General features: G+C 51.9%; 5 protein-coding genes across 5 annotated transcripts; 3 read left to right on the forward strand and 2 right to left on the reverse strand.

Moving 5' to 3' along the window:
* Nucleotides 1-3,281: 3,281 nt before the first annotated feature.
* Nucleotides 3,282-4,115, forward strand: EsH8_VI_001226 (uncharacterized protein; the record flags this gene model as incomplete). Its single annotated transcript, XM_083272479.1, has 1 exon — nucleotides 3,282-4,115. The coding sequence occupies one exon, from the start codon at nucleotides 3,282-3,284 to the stop codon at nucleotides 4,113-4,115; it is 834 nt and encodes a 277-aa protein (XP_083127653.1).
* A 234-nt stretch (nucleotides 4,116-4,349) lies between these two features.
* On the reverse strand, nucleotides 4,350-5,527 carry EsH8_VI_001227 (uncharacterized protein; the record flags this gene model as incomplete). Its single annotated transcript, XM_083272480.1, has 3 exons — nucleotides 4,350-4,856; nucleotides 4,917-5,140; nucleotides 5,221-5,527. The coding sequence occupies 3 exons, from the start codon at nucleotides 5,525-5,527 to the stop codon at nucleotides 4,350-4,352; spliced, it is 1,038 nt and encodes a 345-aa protein (XP_083127654.1).
* A 1,739-nt stretch (nucleotides 5,528-7,266) lies between these two features.
* On the forward strand, nucleotides 7,267-12,400 carry EsH8_VI_001228 (glycoside hydrolase family 55 protein; the record flags this gene model as incomplete). The annotated part of the gene is made up of 6 exons (XM_083272481.1): nucleotides 7,267-7,377; nucleotides 7,485-7,951; nucleotides 8,037-8,458; nucleotides 8,562-11,159; nucleotides 11,240-11,986; nucleotides 12,351-12,400. 6 exons carry the CDS (start codon nucleotides 7,267-7,269, stop codon nucleotides 12,398-12,400), a joined length of 4,395 nt encoding a protein of 1,464 aa, XP_083127655.1.
* Nucleotides 12,401-14,852: 2,452 nt separating this feature from the next.
* Nucleotides 14,853-15,668, forward strand: EsH8_VI_001229 (uncharacterized protein; the record flags this gene model as incomplete). Its single annotated transcript, XM_083272482.1, has 1 exon — nucleotides 14,853-15,668. The coding sequence occupies one exon, from the start codon at nucleotides 14,853-14,855 to the stop codon at nucleotides 15,666-15,668; it is 816 nt and encodes a 271-aa protein (XP_083127656.1).
* A 680-nt stretch (nucleotides 15,669-16,348) lies between these two features.
* EsH8_VI_001230 (HET domain-containing protein) lies at nucleotides 16,349-18,389 on the reverse strand (the record flags this gene model as incomplete). The annotated part of the gene is made up of 2 exons (XM_083272483.1): nucleotides 16,349-17,970; nucleotides 18,023-18,389. 2 exons carry the CDS (start codon nucleotides 18,387-18,389, stop codon nucleotides 16,349-16,351), a joined length of 1,989 nt encoding a protein of 662 aa, XP_083127657.1.
* Nucleotides 18,390-20,268: the final 1,879 nt, after the last annotated feature.

Here is a 20,268-nt window from a genome sequence, read left to right on the forward strand (position 1 = left end):
AACTCTTTCGAGAGGGGGCAATGAAGGGGCATGACCATCTGTGATATGACTTCCCGCTTTGGAATTGCTTTTCTGAAGTTTATGACTTTTGCATGTACATTTCTATCTTTTTTGGAGTGGATCTGTAACCACGATACTGTCGTTGGAATAAACCGAGCATTCGAATTGCATGCCACTTGGCGCAACGTACTCGTTGGTCTGCCTCATTAACAGTCGTGCTGATGTCACGTAGCATCGTCGTAAATGCTACGCCAATTTCCAGTTACAAAGAACTCACTGGGAGATTCTTCTTAACGAGGCATGGTCTAGATCTTTGAGCGAGTCCTGCTGCCCAAAAACGGCCACAGACGATGATGTAGGCTCAATCGGTTCAGGGGTTGTCGGGCAAGGACGGGATTGCAGTGCTGTGCGTGCAAGTCATCGAGTCATTATGCGCCTGGATGGCACGGAAATGCCACCTGACGAGAATTTTGGATTGGGATGCCTGTTGAGCACGCCAACGTTCGGTCGGTCCAGTGCGCGGTGTGTTGTTGGACTGAGGTAGCATCGTATTATCGGATTTCGTTGGCACTAGGGCTGGCTCGGACAAGCTCGACTTCTAAGAGGCTTGGCGGCGATACTCAGAACTAGAGTAAACCTTGCGTGGATGGTATGCGGCGCACCAAGAATTGTGAAAGTCCTGGTAGGCTTATCTAAAGCACCATCGCCGTTCGTAGGAGCCGCATGCCACAGCCGCTAAAGAAGCATGACAGGGTGGGAGGTGACGGTTAATGTCCTTTTGGGGTACATGGGGCTTTCGAAGTTCCTCTTCGGTCGATTTCCGTAGTGAAATACATTATGCTTTTCTCCTCGCATGCCGGACTGAGAGGCTGACTGGGCGAGCCCACGTCTGTTGGTCGGGGGTCCGGTGGTGCTTCACCCCTGACCAGTGAGTCTGCGGCGCGCACCAACAGCATGTCCAAGAACCAACAGAATTACCTCCCCTCTCTGAATCAACGCCAAGACAATTACAAGGAATTGACGTGATAGAGAAATTTGAAGAAAAAAAGGAGGTGGGGGCGGCATCGTATTACAGTAGTGAAGGTATGTTAGGAATTTGACCGTTGCCTATGAGTCGTATCGAGCATCATGCCAAAAGGGGACCTCGATGAGGATAAGGTTCGAAGCGCAACAGCCCAGGAACCCACTCTTGTTGCCCGTACAGATGCACGCTGAATAACTTAACAAAAAAAGGTGTAACTTCTTCATTTTGAGAATCGTATCACTTGTGATATAAGTCAGGCTATGTTATTGCGGAGGGAAGACCGCCCGGGTTTGATCGGCTAGGCACTTCTAGGTAGGTGCTTAAATTCAAGCTTGTTGGTGCAGGGTGGTTTCTGTTAGGTCGCATTGCATACATGCGGTTGGAACCGGGGTAATGATAGAAACTCTAATCATCGTTCGTCTGAAGTCCGCCCGCGCGAGGGAAATGCCTCTTACGGAGTTAAGAGGATTGCCCACGCCAACATGGCATGTACATCGACTCCGATACGCCGGACGGCTGTTTCTGCCTTCCGGCTCTCCCGACTAGGTCACTCGCAGTGATCGTATTGAGTGCGTGGATGGCATATTAGGGGTAAACGACAAAGAGACGCAGGGAATCTGGCCATGAAGCTAGGGTCCTCTGGAAGGCGGCAATGAAGCCATTTCAATTTCAAGGGTCCAAGGATACTGGTCGTGTGGTGGTCTTTCTATGCACCGGTCTGATACTTCCATCGGAGACTTAGGTTTCATCATGACAATATCTCGTTATTATAATACCAATTGTGTCCATCTCCCCAAGTACCCTCGGTTTTCGGTTTTCATGTCGGAAACCTCCAAGATTCCAAGATGCAGTTCACGACGACCCTGTCCCTTATCGCCCTCGTGGCGGCACATATCAACGCCACACCTATTGCCGACGCTGGTGACGCGATGCTTGAACAACGCCAGACGGCCAGTGGCTGTAACTACTTGTATAAAATTCCATGTGACAAGATAGCCAGCCTCGTCCATTTGCCCGTTCCATATATGCTGATGAAATGACTCCCAGTGCCGCTCCCCGCTGCTGCGTTCCCACGGTCTGCCAGTGCCGCGACGGTAAGAACATGAAGGGCGACTCGCATGTGTCTTTGGACGACTAAGGGTATTTGCTGACAAGGTGGTCGTACTAGGTGCCGTCTACCAAATCAACCAAGACAACCTCAACAACGGACGCCACGGCTGCGACCCGCCCTGGGGATACATCATGGCAGGCAACACGCAGTTCCCCGGCTACTGCTGCAGGATAGCTAAGGGACAACAACCGGAGGGTATCACTGGAGAAGAGGCTCTGCAGTATCTCAGTCCCGACCGCTTCGACCTACCTTGAACGGACGATAAAACGATGAGAGAAGTCGTTGCATGTTGTGGTGAAGCATACGTGCTTCGTCAGCTACTTTGGGTTGCACGAGTCACGCGTCCATGTCACGGGACCAGGTCCGGGGGAATCTCAACCTACTGTACATAGACCTTGGAAGAATCAACCACTATGCATTCTAATTCATTGCATACTGTTGATTCATTGTATGAGAGACTTATTATGGCTCAAGCGGAGATTGATCTTATGCAGTGGGATGTATACCTCCGTACCACTTTGGAAAACGGTTAATGAGCTATGCTGTTGGTCGTGATCAACCACTTTAATGTGCGGATACATTAAGGTTGTACCTATCTATGAATGGCGGGTCTTCCCAAGTGCGGGGCTGACAGACAGCACGTTGAGCAGAGCCTAACCAGGTGTGGAAAGGCTGAAAGTGCGATACGGTATTTGCTCAGGTCTCCAGGTAATATCAAGACACTCATCCTTTGCGTTTAAAGGCACTCGTGCCTAAAGAAATATTTGGAAATTACAAAGATACTACATCGGTAACATCCTTCCTACTTGGGACGGATATGTAAGGTATTTTGGCAAGGCGTCTGGCTAAGTACCCCAGGTACCTCTACCTTGAGCAGTTCGCCCGCCCGCCCCGGACGCATGTCCTGGCCAATAGAACGCCGCCTGCCCACTTCTGCCTACTATCATGGCACGCCTCGGGCAGTCGGGCAATCATCTCATTCTCTCCTACTACGATACTCCATGTCGTTGGATTACCTGACCTTGCTAAATCACTCATTTTCCATTTCATTTCGGCATATTTCTGCCGTCTCAGCGTCCTGTTCTTCCTTCACCCCCCCTCCCCCCCCTTCCACCATCGTGCGCACAGTCTAAACCAACCGGCAACATGGCCGAACAAGTCCAACACGATTCAGACGAGGAGGAATATCTCACTTCACCTCCCCCAGAGGGATTCGAGCCCAAAGCTTCACGCGAGTTCCTCGACCTCTTCCGTAAGGAAGACGCCAAGAGAATCGTTCTAGAATATCATGATGCAGGCCTGCCCGACAACATCGAATTTCGTGACCTAATGCGCTGGGTCACTGACCCCGACACGGGTGACACCGCCCTTCACGCCGCCGCCGCCGCCGGAAACATTGACGCTTTCAGCGCCATCACAAAGAGCTTCGGGAGAAACTGGTTCCCCAACGCCTGGCTCAGGACGTGCGTCATAGCCGTCTTCATCCAACGCAACAAGGCCGGGGATTCCCTTTTTCACGTCGCAGCCCGCGCTGGCCGTCAAGATGTTGTTACTTCTGCCTGGCGCTATTTATTCACGCATCATTACAACTGGGATCGGCCTCCGTTTGAGTCCGGTTCTGACGTCTACGTCCCCTTAGATGAGAATTTACCCGAGTTCCAAGATGATCCCCCGTATGTTCCCGACTACATGGTTGCCATCATCCTCTTGGCCAGAAAGAACGCCGCCGGGAATACCGCCGCCGACGAGGCAGCTAACGCCGGCCATGACGATGTCGCGGAGTGGCTGAAGCAGGTGCTGGACCGCCTCACCCTGGGCGGCAAGAGAGCTACAGAGAGTAGGATGGCCAGAATGGAGGAGCTGGTCGACGGCCGCTACAATATTGACAAACACCACATCACGGAGGACCAGTTTCCAACAATAAAGAGAAGGTGGATGCAAGTACAAAGTGATGGAACTGCGATTTGGGGCGACTGTTGATAGGAGACTTGACAAATCGCATCATTGATTGCACTTGTTTTGTTTTATCATTTGCATGTCTTTGCAGATACCAGACAATTGAAAACCCGGCGGTATCAAATCTGAGCTGTCTTTTCCCTGAGAATGAAAACACATAGGTGGCTACGAAAGGAAAGAAACATGAAAAACAGGGCCATATAAAAGTCCCCATTCCCCCGTCAGTTAACGCCCCCCTTCCACGTCACCATCGTCCGTTCATCCTTGAGTAGCATAACCAGATGAGAACTCTACTCGATTACCCGCAGGGTCCACGGCGCTCTTTGCGGTGTAGTCGTACGCTGTTGATACGACCGTGTATGTCTCAGGATTAGTCACAGACTTTGCAAATGTCCTTGTTAGTAGTTTGCTGATTTGATACTCTTCTGGCGTGGTTTTCTCGTTGCCGAGGATGAGGTGGAACAGCTCGTGGAACAACGTAGCAGCCGTAGGGAACAGATCTGAGACCGACTGCGCGCCCTTTTTCGACTTCTTGACAGCGTCGTTCGCGACGGGATTCGCCTGCTTGCTCCCCATCCTCACGATTTGGGGGACCGGGTTGTTGTTATCGACCGCACCGAAGGAGCTGGGGCACAGGGTGATAATACCCGCTTCGTCACGATGACTCGTCACTCCCTGGTTTTCGCGTTGGGTACAGAACCCGTCGAGCGGGCCTGAACCGTATATCGCGTCAAAGACGTAGGTCTTCGTCTGGGGGCTCCAGTACTAACCCTGGAATTAGCGAGTATATCACAGACCGCGAGCCAGCCATAGGTGCTTCCATACCGGGATATCTGTCGTCGAGGGGTCCACTTCATAAAATTCCCTGATCGTTAAGAGCTTAGCCTTGATGTTCCGGACGAAGTTGCCGTTCTTGTCCAATACATTGTCGGCCCAAGCCTTCTTGACGAGCCAGTTGTGGTAACAGTATAGACGGGGCTTGTTGGGCTGGCTCCCGTCGTTGGTCGGTCCACCTTGCTGGATCCAGTCGCGTACCCTTTCGTAGCTCTCTGTCAAACGGGTTGTTATTAACACAGAGCTCTTAGTAACGGCCAACAAGTGAAGAAGAAATGAGGGAGAGAAATATTACGTCTGATGGCCGTTAGTTCTGCTGACTCAAGCGGCACCTTTTTGGTGGTGAAGTAGGCGCTTAGGAGCCGCTTCGCATCCGCTTTGGAAGCATATTCGTCGAGGGCCTGCAGACCCGCCTGGGCGAGCTTGAGGCACTCCCCGAGGATGTCGTCCATCTCGGTCTCGCCCACGTACCCGCAGCCCCCCATGTTCGAGGTCGTAAAGTCAACCACGAATAGGTCTTTGGCTTTCTTCGCCGGGTCGTCTGGGGCCGACAATCCGGGGACGGCGAGCAATAGGGTCAGGAGGAACTGGAAGTGTACCATGGTTGCTGTCTCAAGAGGAAGAACAGGAGAATAACAAGAATAGAAATAGGAATAATAAGAATACGAAGGAATAGGATGAGGCTACTAAGCTGGCGGATTCAAAACGAGTGTGAGGGCGGCAGCAAGATAACGAGAGACTGCCTTTTGCGCGTCTATGCCGTCATCAAAAGGAATGGGATTCCTATTTGTGGTGGAACAAGATGAGGGAGGCATGGAAAGGGGGCAGGAGACGGACGGTCCCTCTCTAAAGAAACAGCCCCACGGGATGTTCCACCAGGACCGGTTCGCTTTCCAAACGCATCTTTACAGGTATATGGATACTGGGACAGGGTACATGTATTAGGTCAACCTTTTGCAGCGAGTCGGGCGACCCGATATGAATCCTGGTGGACAATAATACGAGCTGAGAGGCCTGGAATGACTTCGAGACTTGAGAGGGCGCTCCGCGTGATCTGTTCCGACATGGTTCCTGCATCTGTTTGGCATGGGCGCGCGATGGCTTTTGCGCGTGATTATGGGAACCCCTGTGGGTGAAGCTGTAGAAGGTCCTATGTTGACAGAACTGATACCCCATGAATACTTTGATAACAGAACGGATGTTACCGTATCTGACCGCGGCTGCTTTTGCGTGATGTTCTCTCTTGAACCATGATGGTCAGAGAGGGGACTGGGTGGCAGACAGGCCATTGCAATCTCCAACGCGCCAAGAACTACGCCGCAAGTTAAGATACGCTATTAGTGAGAGACTTTTCTCCTTTTGGTTTTATGCAATGTAACAGCTGGCGGTGGGTAGTTGGTTGTTGGTTCAAACTTCAGCCCGATACTTTGCGAAGGTTCCTCCCAACAATGAGCCGGTGCTGAAGGATTTGCCCATTAATCAAGTACCCTAAACACACACCCAGCCCTCTTGACTCGCCACACTAGGTCAAATATAACTATGAGAGCTTGAATACGCCTCCCATGGTCTGGGTAGAGATTAGCTTGAAGGCACGGCTTGATCGGATTCATCCCCGGGATGAAGGCAGACGTTACATCACGAACGAGAACGCCCCACCCCCACGCCCCACCCCATCGAACATTAACATGCATGGCTCAAAGGGGCCGAGAACGTCCAACAAATCTCTCGCGGCCCATCTTGCTAGGCTCTTTGTGGAATGTCGCTGTTACCTACCAGTTCCATGTCGGCTTCTGGCGAGGCAATGCTATTGAGCCATGGTTGCATGTATGCATGCGTGCACTGTTATTGCTTTGCATGAGCCTAATATGTCGTTGGTTCCAACAACATTTTTCAATATAGACTTTCGGGGCATGGCCGCGACGGCACCTCGCACGATTTGCGGCCGAAATCGTGGATTGAGATGCATCCCATCATCCATGAACTCATGAGATGAAGACTCAAGAGTCCGGCAGGGGCGTGTCGAAGAATAATTTGGTGGCATGGCGACATATGCGCCCCTGGCGCCCTGTTCATTTTCATGTTCCGCGGTCACGATGGAAGGCAATGCGTAAGCCCCCCGCTTCGAGTTTCGAACGTGACAATCATGACGAAGTGGCAAGCAGATGGGCAATAGGTCCTCTTTCCATCATCTTGAGCCCCTTCGAACGCGATCTTAAGACCCGAGGTTCTCTTCCCTTCCTTTCCCTTCCCCCCTTCTCTCTCGATCATTCTTCATGATAGAACAGTCCACCTCAGACTATTCTTTCTATCGTGAGAAGCTTTCTCTTCTTGAAATTTGACCATGAGGTTCTCACTTGGTATCTTGGTTGTGATACCCGCCGCCTTGGCTGGGGTCACCATACCGGTCGAACCCGTCGGCACCGCGCCACCGTTGCCAGTCGGACCTCCACAGGTAAGTTATTGACTTCTACGTTCCTTTCAGCTTGTAATGCCACCGCTGTGCTCTGAAAAGGTCGGAATTATGTATCAGGTTACATGACTGACGTTTCGAGAGAGTAGCCTGCGCCGACCTATGCAAAGAACAACATAAACAACCAGGAGGGAACGGCCCCTGACAAGGGCGTCCTAGATGGCCCCGTCCTCGGGGTCTTGGATGCTGACGTCCTGGCCGACATCCACCGAAACGCGCCCCCCTCTCAGAGGAATGGGAGCATCCCTGATCAGGAGACTGCGAGCCAGTTGCATGAGCGCCAGAGCGGCGGGTACTGGCTGTCGAGTCTGGGTTCTGCGGGCAAGATGCCTTTTGCCCCGTCTGGCTACCAGTTCTACCGCAACGTCAAGGACTTTGGCGCCGTGGGAGACGGCGTCGCGGATGACACGGCCGCCATCAACCGGGCCGCGGCGTTGATGAGCATGACCGACCTGGGAAATACCCGTTGCGCGGCGGATTGCGGCTCGACCACGACATTGGGCGCCCTCGTTTACTTCCCGTCCGGAACATACAAGGTCTCCAGTCCCATTATACAGTGAGACGCCCCCGCCGTCCCCCGCGAGGTACCGAAATGTCACATGGATCTTGGAGCTGACTCGTCTTGAAAACCCCGAAAATAGATACTACTTCACCCAGTTCGTGGGTGACCCTGCCAGCAAGCCCATCATTAAGGGCTCTGCCAACTTTTCCGGCATCGCTCTCTTCGACAACAACTTCTATATCCCCGGCGGCAACGGCCACCAGTGGTACATCAACCAGAGCAACTTTCTCCGGCAGATCCGCAACTTCGTCTTCGACCTGACGGGCATGGCTCGTGAGAACACCCAAGGCGACCAGAAATACGTGCCCACCGGTATCCACTGGCAGGTCGGACAAGCCACGAGCATCAGCAACTGTGACTTCAAGATGGCCGTCTCTGACGAGAAGGGATCCGCGACGGCTGTCGGCATCATGATGGAGAACGGGAGCGGCGGCGTCGTCAGCGACCTGACCTTCTTCGGCGGCAATATCGGCTTCTTGGCCGGCTCTCAACAGTTCACAGGTATGTTTTCGTGGTGATTCCTGGTGATTCCTGGTGATTCCTGGTGCAGCAAGGGGGCGCTTCCTTTCGCGAGTTGTTCGACTAACACAGAACGGCCGTGCAGCAACCAATCTGCAATTCACCTCCTGCCTGACCGCCATCAAGCAAGTTTGGAACTGGGGGTTCACATGGAAGAACATCTACGTTCTCTCATGCTACATCGCCATCGACTGCACGGAGTACTCCTCGGCCACGCGCCAGGGAACTGGTTCCATAACCGTCCTCGATTCCCACTTCAACGGCGTCCCGTACGGTATCACGCTTGGCCGTCTGGCGTCGGACCAGCCCAATGTTGTGCTTGACAACCTGCTCGTCGAGAATTCGGAATCCGTCGTCATGGTGTCGGGAGGCGAGACTCTTCTTCCCGGCTCAGGCGGCGCACTCTATATTGGCAATTGGGTATCGGGGCAGCAGTACTTACCCAGCGGATCCGGCAAGAAGAGCGGTTTCGCAAACCCAGCCGTAAAGAAGCCTCAGGGGTTGCTCGACGACAGTGGCCGCTACTTTGTCCGCTCCAAGCCCCAGTACGAGTCGGTTGGTGCCGGGGGCATCGTCGTCGCCACTGACAACGGCGTGTCTAACGACGGGACCGGCGACCAGACCAACGCCATCAACAGCCTGCTCGCAAGCAAGAAAGGATCAGTCATTTTCTTCCCTGCCGGTGTCTACATAGTCAGGGGTACCGTCAAGATTCCCGTCGGGTCCAAGATTGTGGGCTCCATGTGGAGTCAAATCAAGGGCACTGGGTCGTACTTCGAAGACGAGTCCAACCCGAAGGTCATGGTCCAAGTCGGCAATCAGGGGGACTCCGGAGTCATTGAGATCTCTGACATGATGTTTACCGTCAAGGGCCCCACTGCCGGTTGCATTCTCATGGAGTGGAACGTGCATGAATCCGGCCAGGGTTCCGCCGCGATGTGGGATAGTCATTTCCGCGTCGGCGGCGCCGCAGGGACAGATCTCCAGCTCAAGGACTGCCCTTCGATGGCGACTTCAATTAGCAGCAAGTGCAAGGCGGCCTCGATGTTGATGCATGTCACCCACGACGCGTCTGGGTACTTTGACAACATCTGGCTGTGGGTGGCCGATCACGACCTGGATAACCCTCTAAACGCGGACGCTTACGAGAGCGAAGAGGGCATCCCGATGAACGTGAAGACGCAGATATCCATCTATGTCGGCCGCGGTCTGCTCGTTGAGTCTCAGGGACCAACCTGGTTCTACGGCTCGTCGAGCGAACACACCCAGATGTACCAGTACGAGCTGTTTGGCGCCTCCAACATCTTTATGGGCCACATGCAGACCGAGACGCCGTACTACCAGCCCAACCCTAACGCCCTAACCCCCTTCGAGGCCGGCGTGTCGGGCTTCCCCGGCGACCCGACGTTCGACGACTGCTACGACGACCTGTGCCGGAGCGCCTGGGCGCTGCGGGTTATCAACTCGACCGATGTTGTCATTTACTCAGCCGGCTTCTACTCCTTCTTCCAGAACAACCAGCTGGGCTGCACGGCGAGCGAAGACTGCCAATTGGCCCTTATCGAGACCAGCTATACCGAGGGGCTCTGGATCTACAACATCTTCACCAAGGGAAACATCGAGATCGTCTCCCCAAAGGGGGGCCTCTTGCCAGTCCTGTTCAACGACACCACACGCAACGGCTACACCAGCGAGGTCGCCGCCTGGCTCGAGCTGGCCAACGGGGGTCATGACATGGGCATCAGCCCCAACTCCTCCTCTGGCGGCGGCTCGGGCGATGTCTATATCGACCCGGGAATCTGGAGGTCTCCGAGCGGCTCGGCCACGATCGGTTGCCAGCCTCCTTGCACGTACATCCTCCCGCCCATCGTCCTGCCTACCCCCACGACCATCACCTTCCCTCCGTCGACGACCTCCCTTGAGGTTGGCTGGTTCACCACAACCGTCTTTAAAGGCGGCGACGGACAGACTTCAACTACAAGCATATACGTTAGCGTCATCGTCACGACCACGCTCACCATTCCCAGGCTGACGACGGCCACAATACCTCTATCCAACGTCCCGATCCCTCCGGGCGTCAACACGACCGTCATCTATCCGCGGACGAGCCTGCTGCCGCCCCCGTTCGTCATCACCGACGACTCCGTCATCGACGGCACGACACACCCCATCAACACCCGCACCATCACTCCCAAGCCCTGGCCGTGGACGAACACAGCCGAGTCAACGACCAGCAAGACGGCCGTTGGCCCCATCATCGTCACGCACACTCGCGAGCCCCCCAGCCCGAGGTGCACCGGCAACTGCGGTGCAAAGTGCAACAAGTTCTGCAGTTGGCCGTGCAACAACGAAGATTGCGACGGCGGTAAAGACTGCAAGGAAGATGACGACGACGACTGCACCAAGGGCGGCAACTGCTCAGGTGCCGACTGCAAGAAGGGGGGCGACTGCGAGGGCTCCCAATGCACCAAGGGAGGCGATTGCACTGGCCCTACCTGCACCCACGGAGGCTCATGCAAGGGACCCTTGTGCACGAGGGGCGGCGATTGCTTCGGCATCTTCTGCATCAGCGGCGGCGGCTGCGAGGGTCCTCTCTGCAACCGCGGCGGTTTCTGTGGACCTCTTGGCTGCATCACCGGATCGTGTATCGGTCCCTTGTGTGGTAGAGAAGAGCAAGGCGACGGTAAGTCCTTCCCCATCTCTACGGGACCGAGAGTCACGAGGTGTCGAGAAACGGGCAGCTGACTGACAGTGTCATCGTAGACTATAGAGACTCCAATGACCCTAATAAGCCCCCCGACAGGGACGACAACGAGTGCACCACCGAGACGTTCAGCTCGTGTCGAACCTTGTGCGTCACCACGCCCACGAGCACCTGCACTTCTACCTGCAGCAAGGTCGTCGGCTGTGACACGACGGGAACCTCCATCGACTCTACCGTCACTGGCGCGCCCACCTACGTGGCCAGCCCGTCCGAGTGGGCTCGCGGGCCGGGCTCCGATTTGGGTGAGGTAGCCTCGAGCATCCTCGTTGCTCTCAGCGCAAACGGCTTGTTCGGGACCATCGGCGGTGGAGGCTCACTCCCTGTACCCACCGTGGAGCCGACGACGACCATCGGCGGCGGCGGCGCCCCAGCACCAAGCCCGACAGCAAAGCTCCAGATCGCCTTCGGCCGGAGGTGGGTATTCGGTACGACCCTCCCAACCGAGAGGTGGTGGTTCTACGCCACTCCATGGGGCGCCGACTACTCAGTATGTGACGCCACTGGCACGTTTGAAACGCCCCGGGGCATCGATGTATCCAACATCCCCTTCCCGGACGGAACCTTCAAGCTGCCCACGATGCTCAGCGTCGACGGGTGCGTGTATGAGGGCACGACCTCCGCCCCGGGCAAGCTCACCTGCCCGGACCTCAAAGACCCTATCCAATGTAGCGCCATGACGCCGGCAACCCAGCCGCCCGAGTGTATCGATGACGCAACCCCGACCGTGTTCTATTATCGGGTAGAGTGTAAGTGGGGTACTGCGGTGGGTAGATTACAATCTGGCTAGTCTGAGAACAGCACATTTTGCTGTTTTCTTTTTCTATCTGTCCACGTTATAAGAGATTGGATTGGCTTACACTCTCTTCTATATATCCTATTAAGTTTCATTACACCCGTAAAGACTCTGCCCTACAAAGAGGTTATTTCACGCTGTACTTAGATAGATGTATCATGTAGAATTATGTACCCCGTGTTCTTTTGCCTATTTTTAATTACATTACTTTTCGGTGATAACTTGAATGCCCTTAGCAGTTTTAGCACCTCTTTCTAAGTAATCTGAGGAGTCTAGAAACCAGATCTCTTGATTCACTAACCCTGTATTCTGCAAAGGTGCCTGGTTCACCCTGGTCACCCCGCTCACTCGTGTCGCGCAACCTTAGAGCGGCGGATGATACGATCGCACCTGGGTAGCATGTTGGAACATTATGGTACTCAAGTGCTTTTCGTTTACCCAGCTGCTCACCCAAGCCCGGCTGGCTGCTTTTACATAGACTGAATGATGCCCGATTTAACAGTCAAACACGCATAGTTAGAGAAGGAGTTCCGCGCGGGAACCACACGCCTCGATGTGAATAGTTCAGGAATCCTACGGTATGCATCGAAACACTGTCAACATTTTTGTTGGATACATAGGATATTTTGACATATTGGGGGTGAAAGATCGTATTGCTGCATCAATTCTGCTAGGCATGGTGAATTGTTTCTAACACTTTTACCGTATCTGCCAGACTACCTGAAACAATTGGCTTGTCAACCCTTCGGTTTGGATTATGCCAACATCTACTTTGTCTTTGTAGCCGCATTGACTTGTTCCCAAATTGCCCAATTACCAACCTCATCAGTAATTTCAATGGCTTTCATCCGTCGTCCTTAGGGTTAGAACTGTCTATGGATGCTCCTAGATAACCAGAAGGGGCAGTCTCTTGGTTGCAATCACTTCACAGAGGTTGAGTTGCGAAGGTTTCCTCGCCGTTTTAGTTTTTCGTCAACCCATTGCCTCCGTAAGGTCCTCCAGAAAGCCGGAACCCCTGTCGAGATGGCTGCCCTAGAGGAGTTAACGAGAGTCTGTCAACGATGCTAGATATACGCTCCTGCTCTTACCCCTGCTCGCTTTAAGTTTACTCTCCGTGATGATTACTCGTTTGATTACGAAGTCATCGTGGATGAGACGTATCTCGACGGTAACTGCTCTGTTTTTCACGTCGTTGACTCCGTTACTTCTTTTAATGTTTCTCGCTTCCTAAAAGACATCTCAGCTAAATCCACGTAGGAGGCTTTAAAGTTCTACGGGATCGACGTGTACTAGGGACCGCTTAACTGGATAGTCACTGACGCTGGCACTGGCAGTCGTTCTGATGAGTACAAGCATTTGGTTAAGATCATGTCGATCTTCATTATGGAGGTCTTCATTGAGGTTCACAACCGCGATGGTAAGGTCGAGCGAGACTACGTACTGTTGAGACGTGTGTATGACATCTTTCGTGCTGAGGACCTTGAAACAAGCCTAGATATAGCCCCCCAGGCTGCGGTTAAGGCTATTAACGATATCTTTCCTTTCCACTTCACTTCACTTCACTTTACCTCTTCAACAATAGTCAATACAACTATTTATTGACAGCTTTCTCGTCATTGTTCAATTCTACGGGCAGTGTATGTTGGCCACGATTTAAGATATCGTTAGCGAGAATAACGACTCGACCTTCTACGAGACATTTGACCCATGTCCATATTGTAAAGCTCCAGGTCGACGCTGCAGGTATACATCTGACATTACTTCCATACTTTCAATACCCCGAAGACAGCTTTGGTGAAGCTAGCTGCTTACTACCTCTCGCGTTGTCTTTCGATTTATTTACTAAAGACCTTACAGCAATGTCGGCGTAAGACATGGAGATAACTTGACCTCTACGGTCATCCCAGTGTCTTTCACAGATCAGTAGAAATCAACGAACAGCATTCTCGTCAGAACCCTTTCCGTCCTTAGGCATGTACTGGATAACGAATGCACTCCTAGTGCAGAACAGGGGACAATGAGAGGGAGTTCTCAGTACTAAAGCGTTTGCTTTGTGGCGCAGTTGATTTCCCCGACCCGCTCATAAGAGGAAGGTTATGCTTAAAGAGGAATTTTTCGCCCTTAATGCGTAAACTGAGTACATCCATAGTTGTTCCATCACATACTTATCAACATATCTAATTGATCCGTTACTCCCTGCTGAAACTGCCCAACACGTGACTTACTAGAATCGCCTGTATGGCAAGAGTTGAGACCTTGCTTCCCCTTTTGATATCTGACGAAGCTAGACGAGGATTCATCGGTCATGCGTAGGTAGTCATCGAAGGCAAGAAGTGTGAACACGATGCCATCCGGGCCAGCCGTGGCTGCCGGTGGGATGGATCAACGCCTGCCCAGGCACCAGCTACCACCTACCGGTAATGCATTCACAGTCCCACATAAATTAACTTTATAAATAAGGTGACACATATAAATATTCACTTGTAAACCAATTGGAAATCCGAACATATCGGGCCTGAGCTTCGGGGCGGTTCCATCGGCCACCGAGCGTCTCTTTGCCTCCACGCCAAGCTTTCAAGCCTTCGACTTTAAAATGACTCGAAGTTCCCCTCACTGAGCTTCTCATGAAAATAAGCTATCCAGCTATTTATGTTTACTCGAACAATAAGCAGTAGCTATAGTGAACAGGTTAGTCGACTTTAAATTTCCAACCTACCTAGCTTGTAGGCTTAACTTGCTTAAACTTTTGTATTTAGCTCTTTACCGCCTTTGCTTGGTGCCTCGTATAAACCATATAACACAACACACAGGACCTCGAAATGACATTGAAGTACGTCAACAAGCTCGAAGGCAACTCTGTTCTCGTTGTCGGCGGATCATCAGGCATCGGGTTCGCTGTCGCGGAAGCCAGCGTTGAGTTCGGCGCGAGTGTGGTAGTCGCTAGCCGAAGCCAGGAAAAAGTCGCCAAGGCGGTCGAAAGACTTACGGCGTCTTATCCTGACGCGAAGAATCGCATTCGAGGCCATGTCGTAGACCTCTATGGCGAGGAATCTGAGACTAGCCTCACAAAACTCTTCGAGTTTGTCACCAATGGCGGAAAAGACAAGGTCGACCATGTAATCGAAACGGCAGGCGAGAACCACAATGCCTCGCTAACACTTCAGGAGGCCACGCCAAAGCTCATTGCCGAAGCCAGCAATTCAAGGGTCTCTGGAGCCGTTATACTTGCCAAAGTGGCAGCCAAATATATCCAAAGGAAGCATACATCTTCTCTCACCTTGACTGGCGGAGCCACCGCATACAAGCCTCCGCTAGGAATGAGTGTGTTGGCGACTATCGGCGGTGCTAAGGATGCACTGGCAAGGGGACTCGCGGTTGACATGAATCCTGTAAGAGTCAACCTTGTCTCGCCTGGGGCGGTGCAGACAGAACTGCTTGATTCTGTGTTTGAGAATATGAAGTTTGGAGGGGCCGGTGCAGATCCTGAGGTTGTGCGGACCTTGTTTAAGGGCGCATCGCTGATGGGCAGGATTGGAGACCCAGAGGACTTGGCTGAAGCCTACCTATCGCTGATGAAGAATCACTTTGTCACAGGAACCATTCTGCATGTAAATGGCGGTCTTTTATTGAAGTGATCCAATCCTTGGTAGGAGACTCGACAAATCGCGTCATTATTTGCACTTCTTTTATTATTTGTATGCCTTTACAGCTAACAGACGGTTAAAAACCTGGTGGTATTTGAATTAAAGCTTTCTTTCCCCTTGGAGTGGCACAAAGGTAGCCACAAAAGAAAAGGAAGGGGGAAAATAGGGGGCCCTATCCAGTGTAGCGCCACATCGCGCCTTAAAGTGATTAGTTTAGCTTACACTTTCCTCTCTATCTTAAGACATTAAGTGCTATACACCCTTAAAGACACTACTCTTTAAATAGGTCATTATTACGCTATACTTAGATAAATATACTACATAGCATAATACTCTTTGTCTACTTTTATTTATAACACTTTGTAAGTAATCTTGAGATCTTTAGTATCATAACACTTTTAGCACCTCTGTCTATATAGGCTGAGGAATGTAGAAAACAGATTTCTTGGTTCACTAATACTGTATTCTGCAAATGTGTCTAGCTAACCCTACTCACTCCGCTCACCCAGTCGCGCGGCATTAGAGCGGCGGGTGATACAATCGCACCTGAGTAGCATAGTAGCTAGTGAGTACGCACCGTATAACCCGCTACACCATCTCGAAGCTCGACGATCAAACAGTGGGGGCGCAATTTCTTATTAAACCGAATGCTTTCCAATTAAGAAACAGCTTTAGACTAGAACCACCTCCTTCCAAATCTTGTCCAGATACGATTTAAACTTTGCTCTGTCTTTTTTTGTCGATTTTGGCGGTGAACGGATCTTGGCATAGCCGATTCGCTCGTAATACTGGCCTCGTGGGCGGACAACAAGACCAGTAGCGGTGAGCCAAGGGTAGACTGGCACTTGATTCAGCTTCAAAATAAGAAAATGAAGAGTTCCGAAAGGCTCTGGCACTAAAGAATGGGCGTCGAATGTGAAATCTACCTCCAAATTCAGAGTCTTCTCGGTGAATCGAAACGGACACTGGTAAAACTGCCCCGAGGGACCTATTTGTTCCTGTTCTGGAGTTGTCACCCATAGAGGCGCCTCTAGATAAAGTGCCGCTGGCGAGGGGTCACTCAAATCGGTGGGTTTGGCTGTTGACGGGAAGTAATCAGGTCTACTGTATCGGAATAAAGGCCCCCCCTCATTTCTATCGTCGAAAAATACTTGGATTCCCGTGGTGCAAGAGGCCCAGGACCAAGAAGGGAAGTACGGTAGCTTCTCAGAGTAACCATCTTCTTTGCTGCTGTTTGAAAACCAAAGAAGGCCCTGGAATACATGAGAGTCAAAAATGCCGGCAAAGTAGCTAACCCCATGAAGCGTGGCTAGTCTATTCCCAAGACTCTGAATCGCAACAAGACGGTCTGTCTTATACGTGAATCGGGTTGTGGAATAGTGACCCATAAGGTTGTTCCACGAGGACCCCAACGCCGAACTTGCTGACTGCTGGAAAATGTGATGCTCGTCTAGTCGAAGCGATCTTGGTGTACTTGCAAAGCTTTCTTCGGGGTCGAATTCCGATGCTTCGTACATGCTCTGGCACCGCCAAAAGAGACAGTTTGTGGACCAAAGCAACGATCGAGGGGATGAAAGCCGCTCCTGCAGGTACCAACCTCTTTCTAGAAGAGGCTGTCCCAACTTGACAGTCTCAACGCGCAAAACTGGTTCGTCAACAGAAATGTAAAGGTATTCGTTGCTGGCAACGTCGAAGGCTATTGGGCAATTCGCCGATTGATATCTTTGAGCCAGACGTTCCGAGAATATACCTCCATTGCTATCGGAAGCACCCAGAGCAGAGATGAGGCAGTGCGCATTAGAGTAGTATGATGCCATCCTTTGCGCCTCGATTTCCCAATCGGCAAGGTATTCGTCTCCACTGTGAGGCTGAATGATGCACACTGCATCAACCCAGAGGTAGCGGATTCCCATGAGCCGGGTGAATAGAATGGCGTCTTGAATCGTCTTTGGAAGTTCAGTCATATGGATTTTTTGTTTTCTCGTCTGTACCGTTGACCTTGTGGTCTTTGCCGGCTCATTACTCTGACCCCAGCAGTAGCTTAGGGCAAGATACTCTGGTTTGCAACCCCGGAATGATTCGTCTCGCGTTTCCACAAGCCGGAGATGCTCTGTGGGGTACTTTCCTAGGTCAATCAAGCGTGTCGGAAGGGAAGCTGGCTCGTGTCCTCTGAGCCTATCAGTTCCACACGAAGCATGAGAGCCACGTTGTTGGAGGCAATCCTCAATCCAAGGTTTGATTCGCTCTCGGATAAGGCTCTGAAGATCGCCATCTAAGTTTTCTGGCGCAAAGCCTAGCTCCAGTCAGTTCAGCCGTCAAAACACCAGAAGGACAATCAGAATTACGTTTAATTTTATTTGAAGGTGCAGTGAAGACTGTTGGGTCATCCGATTTCCAAAGATAGAACTCGATGCATGTCTCGCCGACATAAAACTCATTTATTTGATAGCGCTCGTCAAAGAACTCGAAACGAAGGAAACAAGGGCCGCCTGTGAGCTCTTCTGGTTTTTTGCGGTGGATTAGACGCATTCGCAGACTGCGGCAGAGGTAACAACCCAGGGCTGCCGACTCCTCGAGTGCGGCAAATGATTCGTGGTGGTGAATCTCAAGGACCTCGCCTCTTGTCCACCAGTCTCGGTAACTCCAGGGGATTTCGCGGCATTTGAGACATCTCCACTCGACTGTGGGGGCACAAAGTCCATCGGGGTTCATTTGGTTCGAGGGGATTTCTCGGCTGATGAAGAATAAACGCCGGGACTCCAACTAGAAGACCACAAGTAGCACAGCAGAGCATGGAAGGCTTCGCAAAGGAGGTGGGCGATAGAGAAAGCAAAATAAGATGGCAGAACAAGGAGCAGGCGGTTGGGTGGCTGGGCTGTGCTGTGCCTCGCCCACTAAAATGGATCTCGGCCCAGTGGTGCAGCAGCTGCGGCTGAAGCAGGCAACTCAGTCGCCAGGCTGCTTAGGCGTAAAGATATCATTGGATGGCGAGGCTCTGCATGACTAGAAGGATGGCGGCATGCCGGCTCCGCCACTGTTTCCCTGAGCTGTCACCAGGATAATAAGCTTGCTTCATTTGTCCACGGTAGTCAAGATAGATGGGTGAGAAGGTGTCGCCTTATTCCCGGAAAGGATAGGGAGTGTCAGGAGGAGCCAATTCCATGATCAATGTCGGTAGAAAAGAGACCGTTAAATCTTGTTTTCTTGGTCAGGGTACGAACCCACGAATTCTGTTTAGGATCAGTAAACAGTATGCTGTTTTCATCGATTTTCAATGCCGTCGGACGGGCACCATTGAGGATGAGAGGTATTATTAAGGTCACAGGACGTTCTGATTCGATGAGAAAGAGAGAGAGAGAGAGAGAGAGAGAGAGAGTTACACAGTTTGGCAATCAAACGGTGACATGCAGATAGTGTACATCTTAAGAGATTCCAGAATTAAGCTTCACAAGATAAAGCACGGCAAGGCTTCCCGACGAATTCATGAGCTGCATTGTTGCTTGGGTGTACACCTCATTCACTGCCAGTCTATAGTACGTCACCGAATGAAACAAGTGTATGCACTCGCTCGTCATGTTGGCCATCCTCCAGGTCATGGAGTGCGACATCACAACGCTCACCATCGGCACCCTCGGCAGAGGGACCACGGCAGCGCTTGCTGCCATGGATTTCGCGACCCGCAATAGAGCCGTCGCTAGAAGCTATTACAAAGGATTGGTTCAGCGAGGAGCCTTTTATGGGCAAATAATCAGGAGAGAGCAGCGACGGCCAGTGCAGCCGTGGAAGGAAGGTCTTCTGCTGTGAGATGAAGACATTCGGCACTCTGGTAAGCCAATATTGTCTTAGGGTCGAGGAAGAGGTTGCTTTGTTGCACGCCCAACGATGCGACCTTCGATTTAGGATGGGGAGACGATTTCTACGACGATAATCTTTTCAGCGAAGGAGATTCCGCCGTGTCTGAGCCCCCTTCCTGGTCGGTTGAAAGGGTGCTGTTGGGTCTCAATTCCTTGCTCTGAGATTCATGTTCTGATTCCTGCCCAAATTGATAATTAGTGAGTAGCGTAGTATGTTAACGCAATTATCTTTCGGATTTAAGTAACAAACAGGGCACACAGTTGAGCGTTGGAGCAATTGTTAGGGTCACATGATGCTTAGATTCGCGTGGAGATGGTGATTGGCCAGTCTAGATCACGGCACCGAGAGGGAGCTCTGATACTGAACTTACCCGTAATAGGACAAGGCTCCACAGGGCTGGAGCCAGCTGGCCGATGGCAAGCAAAATAGGCCGTGCTTCATGCGCATGTGCGAGAGCTTGTTTCGTCAGAACAGGAGCCAAGGCCTACAGTTCCAGTTACAAGACGTAAAGGCAAAGGGATCGAGGGGAGAGGGGGTCGCACAATGCAATCAGCCATTGGTCTATAATTATGATATTGTGCATCTTCAATCAGTCGTGTACCCTTCCTAGGACTAAAACTTAGACGGAAACCTTGCTGATTGTGCCAAATTGAAACCGGTGCGCGCGCACACACACACACATGTATATTAATGAGCATATACAGAGTTATCAGGGCATGTAGGCTGTGTTTACGTT

The sequence above is a fragment of the Colletotrichum jinshuiense genome, chromosome 6, assembly GCF_051148585.1.
Source record: "Colletotrichum jinshuiense chromosome 6, complete sequence".
NCBI classification, from domain to species: Eukaryota; Fungi; Ascomycota; class Sordariomycetes; order Glomerellales; family Glomerellaceae; genus Colletotrichum; species Colletotrichum jinshuiense.